This window comes from Haliotis cracherodii, unplaced genomic scaffold (genome assembly GCF_022045235.1).
Source record: "Haliotis cracherodii isolate W230 unplaced genomic scaffold, xgHalCrac1.p SCAF_15, whole genome shotgun sequence".
NCBI classification, from domain to species: Eukaryota; Metazoa; Mollusca; class Gastropoda; order Lepetellida; family Haliotidae; genus Haliotis; species Haliotis cracherodii.
The window spans coordinates 4,109,375-4,121,018 of NW_027266270.1; the positions used below are offsets into that span (position 1 = coordinate 4,109,375).

Here is an 11,644-nt window from a genome sequence, read left to right on the forward strand (position 1 = left end):
ACACTCAATAGATGATATAGCTGGAATATTGCTAACTGTAGTGTTGCACAACACTCAATAAATGATATAGCTGGAATATTGCTGATTGTACTGTTGCACAACACTCAATCAATGATATAGCTGGAATATTGCTGACTGTAGTGTTGCTGACTGTAGTGTTGCACAACACTCAATAAATGATATAGCTGGAATATTGCTGATTGCAGTGTTGCACAACACTCAGTAAATGATATAGCTGGAATATTGCTGATTGCAGTGTTGCTGACTGTAGTGTTGCACAACACTCAATAGATGATATAGCTGGAATATTGCTAACTGTAGTGTTGCACAACACTCAATAAATGATATAGCTGGAATATTGCTGATTGTACTGTTGCACAACACTCAATCAATGATATAGCTGGAATATTGCTGACTGTAGTGTTGCTGACTGTAGTGTTGCACAACACTCAATAGATGATATAGCTGGAATATTGCTGACTGTAGTGTTGCTGACTGTAGTGTTCCAGTCTGGTAAAACCCTGATGTCTCAACCAATGGTATGTTGAGGTAGCAGGGATATCAGGCTCTTGGTGGTATTGAAGTTTGGACTGTTTTTCTGCAGATGAGGAGGCACTGGGAGAGAGGATGGATACGATGCTGGACTTAAAGGAGAAAATCAGGAAGAAATTCAGTGAGTATATCCAGTGTGTGGCCCCAGTGGTAACACAGATCAACAGTACTCTGTTTGTGTTGTAAGAGGCAAACCCTGGAATTATGGGAGACCTGTGCTGGTCGAAAGAGGCCACTTCTTGAAGGGGGTGATCGGGCACAGTGCCTTGGTTGATTGCGTGTCAAACATACCCTGGCGTGGATTGTTGCTCATATCAATTCCTGAATTGTCTGGTGCATATTTGATTATTTACAGGCCACCGGCTTGAATATTAGGCGTGAAACGACACAGGAAGTTCACGATATGATACGTATCACGATACATAGATCATATGATACATATCGCGATATGCATAATTTCGTCAAATCTTGTGGAAACTTCTTCAGAGCAGGTTCAAAGGGAAATGCTAGCTGTAGACACATGTTCGTAGTGATTATTTTAGTAGTGAACTGAAAACGCTGACTACAACACATTTTGCAGTATTTGACTGACAAGAATGCTTGGGGATCATTAAATGAGTAACTAATTTATTGTCGCAAGTGTATCGTCTTGTATCCATACAGTAAAAAATGTATCGTGTATCGTATCGTCTCATGAAAACTCACAATGCACCGGTGCACAGATGTATCGTTTCTCCCCTATTGAATATTGCTGAGTGCGGCTTTACGCAGCAAACTGAAAGGGTAGATTTTGGTGAGCATGTTGATCTTTTCAGTCCCTCACTGCTGTGGCAAGAAGTGCAAGAAGAACAACGACGAGGAGCTGGAGAAGCTCAAGGGTCGCAGTACACTGCTCAAACCTCTACTGTGTGGCTGGGAGAGGTAGGTTGCCTCCCTTAGCTGTGCCAGGATAGGCTTAGCATCAGTACTGTCATTACTGTGGTCTGTCCTCGCCAAATTTGCTTTCACAAAAGTGGGAAATGACTATGATCACATCACTTTGGGTTTCAGGGATTGGTCCTGACCTGCTCAGAGGCTGATACTCGCCTCCAAATTTTCAGCAAATGTCAGCAAAAATCCCAGATTGGAATTACAAATTTCCCAACTCATATTTACAGTAATAACTTCGGCAACACTTTTTATATTTTTTGGTTTACGGATTTCAAACTCATTTCAAAAGTGAGGCACTCGGGTAGGCCAGGTAGGCCATAATGATAATAGTAACATTGGATAAAAATTGGTTTCTAGTGAGGCTTTCTTGCTGAAATCTGCTACAAGGTTGGTGATTGGTCAGATTTAAGCATGTGACCTAAGGCATCCAATCAAATTAACAACAATAGTACCATCCTTGTGTATGATAATTTTCAGATTTTGACCAAAAGTTTTGGTTAAATCATGTTATTCTTAACCCTTTTCGGCTGGATATCGCGATCTGTATTATAAATATGGAACTTCATGGATGTATTGTGCCAGGTTACGAGCTGTGACAAAGATTTTTTAGGCATATATTTTAGCATTAAACATTGTGTCAGAGCTGAGAAATCGAGGCGACGAAAGCCGAGATGCCATTTCACTTACATTACATGCGATCGCACAAAAAGATGGAAATAAGAACTTAGATGTAAGTTTGACAACTTTTAGATATATCTTTATTGATTTTGAATATTACTTTGTATAATATATTTAAAGATTTGCTTTTAAAGTCTTTATTTTCCTGTTTGACATGTTCGATGAGGACCCGTTGTTGAAGTGTGTGTCCGAAAATATTATTTTCAATAACACTGCTGGAAACAGTGAATAATATTTTAATCTGTCAGTAACAAATGATAACTTAAAATGGAATATGTATTTCAGACATTGCGGAATGAGATAGATTTAATAAATGAATGATATGATAGGGAGGTAAATAAAATTATAAACAGTTTTGACGTGACTTGGCCGGTCTACCTGCCTGAGGTGTCTGGTGACTCGTGGCTTCTTGGCTGGTGTACTGGCCAGCAGTGTTGAAAAAGTTAAACTGGTCACCACCGCACTTTGCGTTGACAAGCTTCGATAGTGTTAGAGAAGGATCTCAGCGAGAAATATCAGAGTGACTTCCGTTTGCTTTACACTTGCGGAGGAAATGAAATCTTTTTTTGTTCGGAATTTTTATCCATTTTTTAAAGTAAAGAGCGGCAGTAAGAAAAAAAGAGTAATTATAATTTTTTTTTTTTTTCAACATTTAGACTTTGAAAGAGCGGCGGATCCGTAGACCAAGGAATTAAAATAATGTCGCCTTATGCTAGGCTGCCTTAGGCTGCTGTGTTACAGACATGTATGTAAGCTATTGTGTGTTACAGACATGTATGTAAGCTGCTGTGTGTTACAGACATGTATGTAAGCTACTGTGTGTTACAGACATGTATGTAAGCTACTGTGTGTTACAGACATGTATGTAAGCTACTGTGTGTTACAGACATGTATGTAAGCTACTGTATTACAGACATGTATGTAAGCTGCTGTGTGTTACAGACATATATGTAATCTGCTGTGTGTTACAGACATGTATGTAAGCTACTGTGTTACAGACATGTATGTAAGCTGCTGTGTGTTAAAGACATGTATGTAAGCTACTGTGTGTTACAGACATGTATGTAAGCTACTGTGTGTTACAGACATGTATGTAAGCTACTGTGTGTTACAGACATGTATGTAAGCTGCTGTGTGTTACAGACATGTATGTAAGCTACTGTGTGTTACAGACATGTATATAAGCTACTGTATTACAGACATGTATGTAAGCTACTGTGTGTTACAGACATGTATGTAAGCTACTGTGTGTTACAGACATGTATGTAAGCTATTGTGTGTTACAGACATGTATGTAAGCTGCTGTGTGTTACAGACATATGTAAGCTGCTGTGTTTTACAGACATGTATGTAAGCTACTGTGTGTTACAGACATGTATGTAATCTGCTGTGTGTTAAAGACATGTATGTAAGCTATTGTGTGTTACAGACATGTATGTAAGCTACTGTGTGTTACAGACATGTATGTAAGCTACTGTGTGTTACAGACATGTATGTAATCTGCTGTGTGTTACAGACATGTATGTAAGCTATTGTGTGTTACAGACATGTATGTAAGCTACTGTGTGTTACAGACATGTATGTAAGCTACTGTGTGTTACAGACATGTATGTAAGCTGCTGTGTGTTAAAGACATGTATGTAAGCTACTGTGTGTTACAGACATGTATGTAAGCTACTGTATTACAGACATGTATGTAAGCTACTGTGTGTTACAGACATGTATGTAAGCTACTGTGTGTTACAGACATGTTTGTAATCTGCTGTGTGTTACAGACATGTATGTAAGCTACTGGGTGTTACAGACATGTATGTAAGCTACTGTGTTACAGACATGTATATAAGCTACTGTATTACAGACATGTATGTAAGCTACTGTGTGTTACAGACATGTATGTAAGCTACTGTGTGTTACAGACATGTATGTAAGCTATTGTGTGTTACAGACATGTATGTAAGCTGCTGTGTGTTACAGACATATGTAAGCTGCTGTGTTTTACAGACATGTATGTAAGCTACTGTGTGTTACAGACATGTATGTAATCTGCTGTGTGTTAAAGACATGTATGTAAGCTATTGTGTGTTACAGACATGTATGTAAGCTACTGTGTGTTACAGACATGTATGTAAGCTACTGTGTGTTACAGACATGTATGTAATCTGCTGTGTGTTACAGACATGTATGTAAGCTATTGTGTGTTACAGACATGTATGTAAGCTACTGTGTGTTACAGACATGTATGTAAGCTACTGTGTGTTACAGACATGTATGTAAGCTGCTGTGTGTTAAAGACATGTATGTAAGCTACTGTGTGTTACAGACATGTATGTAAGCTACTGTATTACAGACATGTATGTAAGCTACTGTGTGTTACAGACATGTATGTAAGCTACTGTGTGTTACAGACATGTTTGTAATCTGCTGTGTGTTACAGACATGTATGTAAGCTACTGGGTGTTACAGACATGTATGTAAGCTACTGTGTTACAGACATGTATGTAAGCTGCTGTGTGTTACAGACATGTATGTAAGTTACTGTGTGTTACAGACATGTATGTAATCTGCTGTGTGTTACAGACATGTATGTAAGCTGCTGTGTGTTACAGACATGTATGTAAGCTACTGTGTGTTACAGACATATATGTAAGCTGCTGTGTGTTACAGACATGTATGTAAGCTACTGTGTTACAGACATGTATGTAAGCTACTGTGTTACAGACATGTATGTAAGCTGCTGTGTGTTACAGACATGTATGTAAGTTACTGTGTGTTACAGACATGTATGTAATCTGCTGTGTGTTAAAGACATGTATGTAAGCTATTGTGTGTTACAGACAGGTATGTAAGCTACTGTGTGTTACAGACATGTATGTAAGCTGCTGTGTGTTACAGACATGTATGTAAGCTACTATATGTTACAGACATGTATGTAAGCTACTATTGTTACAGACATGTATGTAAGCTACTATATGTTACAGACATGTATGCAAGCTGCGTCCGAGCGGCCGCCGTGTCGTCATGTATCAGGGCCCCTGCCAGAGACGTCTCCGCTGTATAGAGGAAGTGGACCTGTACCTGTGTGTCACCGACTCACCCCTCACCATTGACCTGTTCTGTTTCGACCCTGTGCTACATGTGCACACTGAGTTTGTGCCTGTCAAGGTAAGGGGGCATTTGTAGCATGGAGTAACTATCACCTTGCCCATCTGCCACAGAAAGGCTTACCATATTCGACGTAATAAGCGCCCAGGGCGCTCTCAAAATTAGAAATAAGGGGCTCTTATTAGAATATTATTTTGGTGGAAAAAAACAGAGTTGAAAGATAAATTTCGTGGTTTATGCTGACGGTCTGAACTGTTTATATACGACAGATATATGTTTCCAGAATTTAATTGCCCATAATTAAGGGTGCATATAACACACAAGTGTGTATTATACACGAATAAATAAGTCTTGTGTACATTGATCAATCGGAAGGGATGCTAATTGGGATTGTTCACTTGCCAATATATTAGCAAATGTCGCCATGGGTGCTTATTAGAGCGGGGTGCTTATTACGTCGAATATGGTATCTGTATTTTTTTTACATCATGTTGTGTGTCGGATGCAACCTAGAATAAGTGTGCCCTAACATAACACAGTTGTCAGGATGTATTTAAGGCAAGGAAAAATATACAGAGAAATTGGGGTTAAATTGGCCAATGAACTGTAGAGGAGCAGAAGAGTTGTTTAAATATATTGTTAGATAATAAATCCTAGCAATGCTTTTGTTAGACTGCCTCTATTATTGAGTGGCTAGATTCCCTAGAGCAGATGGTTGGTGGCTCGAAGCCCCGGCCGCGTCATACCAAAAGACGTTTAAAGATGGTACTTGTTGTTACCCTGTCTGGCGCGCAGCATTATTGGGATAAAACAAGAACTGGTTGGCACGGAGTCAGTATTCTGTGTCTGAATGGGGTAGATAGATATGTTAAACTGCAGCTTATTAAACTCTGGACTTATTAAGGCATCCATGGACAGATGCATGCACATTGCAAATATAAGTGCGATAATCTTAAAAGCATTGTTAAAACACATTTCACCTCACTTATCCTTTTAAGGCTTAATGATAAGCCCAAGGTGCTGTCCGGACATATGTATTTTAATAATGTCTTGGTTGTGTGAAATTGATAGACATGTGCTTCTTTCCAGACGTTTTGTGATATCAAGGATTTGTCGTATGGCAAGGAAGCTGTCCCAATATCGTGCATCAACGGGATAGATCGGCAGTACCCTGACTATGTGGAGTACTCCAACCAGAGGATTCCCGCCCAAGGGGTGAAGCTCAACCTCGACTCCGACTTCCTCATGTGCTGTGACTGTACAGACAACTGTAGGGTGGGTGCAAGACTCTGACTTCCTCATTATTATTATCATCATCATCATCATCATCATCATCATCATTATTACTACTACTACTACAAATGACAGCAAATGGGACTTCTCCCAGGAAGCGCTGCCTAGTCGAACCCACCCAGAACTTTTCGGAGAATGTGAAGACTCCCCAACAATGCAGCCTTCTGCATTACCCAGATTGTCAGAAGGGCTTTATTCCTGGTAGCAAAGCCGGGCACTCTCCCAATGTTAGTCAGCAGTTTGTTCCCCTACTAGTGGATCCATTTTGCATTCCAGTTATTTTCAACTCCCTGGGGAGTATACAACGCAAGCTGCCTACAGCACTAGAGGGTTTTTAAATCCCCCTCATGTGCTATTCAGACAACTTAGATGCCAAATTTAAGCACCACATGAGGTTGTTGTATGCATGTTTTGTGTGGGATGTGTTCAGTCAGATTGCTTGATGGTGTTCCAGGACAAGTCCAAGTGCCAGTGTTGCCAGCTGACCATCGAGCACACCGAGGCTCTGGGACCAAACTACAGGGACCCCTCTGCCGGCTACGAGTTCAGGAGACTAAAGGAGCCTATATTTACAGGGTGTGTACTGTCAGGTGTATAGTTTGGGGTCTGGGTGGTCCTGGTGTCTACCAAATGACATCAGCAGGGTGGAGTCAGGTATGTATTAGTGGGGGTCTGGGTGGTCCTGGTGTCTACCAACTGATATCAGCAGGGTGGAGTCAGGTATATATTAGTGGGGGTGTGGGTGGTCCTGGTGTCTACCAACTGATATCAGCAGGGTGGAGTCAGGTATATATTAGTGGGGGTCTGGATGGGCCTGGTGTCTACCAACTGATATCAGCAGGGTGGAGTCAGGTATATATTAGTGGGGTGTGGGTGGTCCTGGTGTCTACCAGCTGATATCAGCAGGGTGGAGTCAGGTATATATTAGTGGGGTCTGGATGGGCCTGGTGTCTACCAACTGATATCAGCAGGGTGGAGTCAGGTATATATTAGTGGGGTGTGGGTGGTCCTGGTGTCTACCAACTGATATCAGCAGGGTGGATTCAGGTATATATTAGTGGGGGTCTAGGTGGTCCTGGTGTCTACCAGCTGATATCAGCAGGGTGGAGTCAGGTATATATTAGTGGGGGTCTGGGTGGACCCAGTTCTGAGGTGCTGCAACTCTCCTCATATAATCTATAACTGGTCACATTTTCAAGGGGGCCACCATCTTGTTTTCCAGAACCTGTACCAGGTTTTGTTATTGATCTGGAAGCCTTATTCGAAAAGATGGTGTATAGATTCTTAAATATATGATTTGTAGCCAGTCGGAGATTTAGAAGTGCGCTGTTCGTTCAACTTTTCATAAGGGATCATCTGTAGCCCCGAGTAATGACAGAAAGAAAAACGGGTCAGGAATGCGGGGATAACCACAGCTGCAGGATGTCTGCAAAAGTTACAGAGAAATTATGCAACTACCATTCATGTCTTTCAGAATCTTTGAGTGCAATCCTCGTTGTAAGTGTGACAGTCGCTGTCACAACCGGCTGGCGCAGAACGGACTCAACCTGCGTCTCCAGGTGTTCAAGACAGAGAAAAGGTAAGACACAAGACCTTCAGATCAGGACAGTTACGTTGGAGGAGTTGTTGTACTGGGTACTACAGGGACATGTACTGTGGGTATCTTGCTGTCTTCTGATTTGTACTCTTCCCTAAATTTAATTGAGAAATGCATCCTTACAGACAACTGCAAGATACTTGAATGGCAGGCTGCGTGTATTAATTGGTGTGACACACTGGTCTCGGTTTCATTTGTAGAGTGGAGCATTGCATGCCTCATCAATAGATTGCTGTTGTGGTGATTGTGGTGTTCATATAAATCACCGCTAGACATATTTGGCATACTGGAAGTCTGCAGTGAACCAGTTTCAGGCATTGCTGAACATATCTGGCATACTGGAAGTCAACATTGAACCAGCTTCAGGCACTGCTGAACATATTTGGCATACTGGAAGTCTGCAACGACCAATTTCAGGCAGTGCTGAACAAATTTGGCATACTGGAAGTCTGAAGTGAACCAGTTTCAGGCATTGCTGAATACGTCTGGCATCCTTAGCGTTAGAAATTGGCAATAGTCCTGTAGTCCTTGCTAAACTGACCAATAGTTAAGGTATCATAAGGACTAGCAGGAATTTGCCATTTCTAAGGGTTTTGCTACACGTTATCATTATAAGGTCTAGTGGACTAAAAATGTTAGTTTCTAACGCTGATCTTGGAATGCATTTTTGGCATATTGGAAGTCAGCATTGAACCTGTTTCAGGCACTGCTGAACATATTTGGCATACAGGAAGTCTGCAATGACCAGTTTCAGGCACTGCTGAACATATTTGGCATATTGGAAGTCAACATTGAACCTGTTTCAGGCACCGCTGAACATATTTGGCATACAGGAAGTCTGCAATGACCAGTATCAGGCTATGCTGAACATATTTGGCACATTGGAAGTCAGTATTGAACCTGTTTCAGGCAATGCTGAACATATTTATCATACTCAAAGTTCTATGTTCAGTGGTCTGCTAGGGTACTTTTCTGTATGGAAATTAGATGACATGCTGATCTATTGTCAGGACATTTTAGAGGCCTCAGTTTGTTGATTAATTATTAGTGATTAAGTTTGTGGAGTTTTTTTTGGTTTTTTTTGATTAGACGAAAATGAACAGATCAGTTTCTGTTTAAATGTTTTGTAAGTTGTTCAGTGATTGTTTGTATTTAGGGGGTGGGGCCTGCGTTGCCTTGACGACATTCCAAAGGGAGGCTTCATCTGTATCTACGCAGGCCAGCTGTTGACGGAGGGCGGAGCGAATGAGGTAACATACTAGATGTAGGGATGGTAAAACTCATGTCAAAAGTAGCAGATGTCCACAGTGCTTTCAAGTTGTCTTTTCTTTTGATCAATTTCACCAGGCTGTTGAGATTCCAGTCTAAAATGTCCCTGTTACACTTTCATGATGGGGAAGTATGGGCAATGGACAAAATGGCTGCTGAATGTGGATGTTACTTAAACAGGGCACTACTTGTGGGTGACCATACCTTGAGTTCTTGGAGCTGCCCTGTGACCCCCGCATTACCAGCACCTCCATACACACATACACACATACATGATGATGATGATGATGATGATGATGATGATGATGTTGGAGATTTAACGAGTGCTACCGGTTTTGCTGATTTTGCACTCGGAAAAGTGCACATACAGCTAACCTGCGAGGATCTGGGTTAGAATAGGTTTTCAGCAACCCATGCTTGCTGTAATAGGTGACTGCTATACCTGTCGAAAGAGGCGACTGAAGGGATCACGAGAACACCCTTACTGACTTGGTTGATGCATGTCATCCCAATTGCAGGGATCGGTGCTCATGATGTCAATCACTGGATTGTCTGGTCCAGACTCATTTATTTACAGACTGGAATCATATAGCTGAAATATTGCTGAGTGAGGAGTTAAACAACAAACAAACAAACAGCTTGTATTTGAGGTCTGATGTTTAGGAACATAACAAGGAAGCCAGCGGGCTAAACGGAAGAGAAGCGTACTGGTATATATAACTTAAAATAGCTTATTCAGTATTCACATTATGAAAGGGCAAGAAGTAGCCCAGAAATGTTGTAACAAAGTGTAAAGAAACTGTTATCATAAAATGTTTTGTCTTCATATTTCACTACCCTTCCATTAGGGCTGGGACGGGCAACTCGGGTACCCGGGTCGGATGGGTACTGAGTAGGGCCCGGGTACCCTAAGGACTACCCGGACCCGTGGTTAGTCACGTGATATATTGTCTAATGACTAAAATTATCTGGAACTCTATGGTTACACTACAAGTCATTTATGTTCGCTTTTCTTTCTGACTATGCACCCATTCCTTCTGACTTTTCATATGGTTGAATAAACATGTAACTGAAGTCAACTTGTGTATGCATGACCAGATTGTTAAATACATGTATCTAAATACGTTTTGCCAGGGCTATGCTAAAAAAATATCCCAATCGGACAGTTTGAGACATCTCCTGAGACCTAGAGTGGGTATCCGGGTAGGGTAGGGTAGGGTAGGGTAAGAGGGGGGCGGGTACCCGGGTAGTCAATTTGGACTCGTCCCAGCTCTACCTTCCATTGTATGGCTTGAAAAGTGCTAACTGTGTGTTAACCCATGTGACTGACTCCGCTGAACATACACTGTGCTACACTGTGCTCCTGGCAGGATGGTAAACAATATGGTGACGAGTACCTGGCCGAGCTGGACTTCATCGAGGTTGTGGAGCGACAGAAGGAGGGGTATGAGAGCGACGTGGAAGAAGATCAGGGCATCGGGGGGGACGATGATGAAGATGCTGAAGAAGAGGGGGATGAAGCAGTCACGAGTGACACGTCCGACAGGTCAGCATCACCACATCCTTTTGTCATACAGTTTAAGATCCTTGAAGATCTGGGGTAGAATAGGTCTTCAGCAACCCATGCCTGCCGTAAAAGGCGACTATCTTGTCGTAAGAGGCAACTAACGGGATCGGGCGGATTGACTTGGTTGATGCATGTCATATCTCATCGTATCCCAATTGCGTGGATTGATGCTCATGATATCAATCACTGGATTGTCTGGTCCAGACTTGATTATTTATAGACCGCTGTTATATAGCTGGAATATTTCTGAGTGCAGTATGACCAGTCGGAAAATAGGCCGGATGTTATATGATGCTTTCCTCATCAGGGGCTGCAGGTTGATATGCAGAGTTATGTCCCCTTGACTTGTGAGGACCTGGTGCTTGTGGGCTTGAAATCTGAGATTCGCTCACACAGTAGTGTTGACGGAATGTGATACCTCATATATTCGGTGTATTACATTAAGTAATACGTTACCACTGTTATACCGAGGCTGTTGTCTCCCACAACTGCTGCTATAGCGAAATCTACCACAGAGATCTCAATTACCTCATGCAGCACGTGCGTAGCCACCTAGCTGCCATGTGACACCCTTCACTCTTGTCTCTTTCGTCTGCTAAGCAAGACGTGTTTTTTCTCCTGCTGAAGCGTTCCTGAAGATTTGGTGATATTTATTA

General features: G+C 41.8%; 1 protein-coding gene across 1 annotated transcript in view; it reads left to right on the top strand.

The window, feature by feature from the left end:
- Positions 1 to 11,644, top strand: part of LOC139462183 (histone-lysine N-methyltransferase SETDB1-like) — a 68,045-nt gene that overhangs the window by 20,308 nt on the left and 36,093 nt on the right. Inside the window, exons 16-23 of the mRNA XM_071243737.1 lie at positions 605 to 673; positions 1,368 to 1,473; positions 5,139 to 5,322; positions 6,352 to 6,537; positions 7,010 to 7,131; positions 8,030 to 8,134; positions 9,309 to 9,402; positions 10,792 to 10,967. Coding sequence (XP_071099838.1) covers positions 605 to 673; positions 1,368 to 1,473; positions 5,139 to 5,322; positions 6,352 to 6,537; positions 7,010 to 7,131; positions 8,030 to 8,134; positions 9,309 to 9,402; positions 10,792 to 10,967 — 1,042 coding nt within the window. The remainder of the gene's footprint in view (positions 1 to 604; positions 674 to 1,367; positions 1,474 to 5,138; positions 5,323 to 6,351; positions 6,538 to 7,009; positions 7,132 to 8,029; positions 8,135 to 9,308; positions 9,403 to 10,791; positions 10,968 to 11,644) is intronic.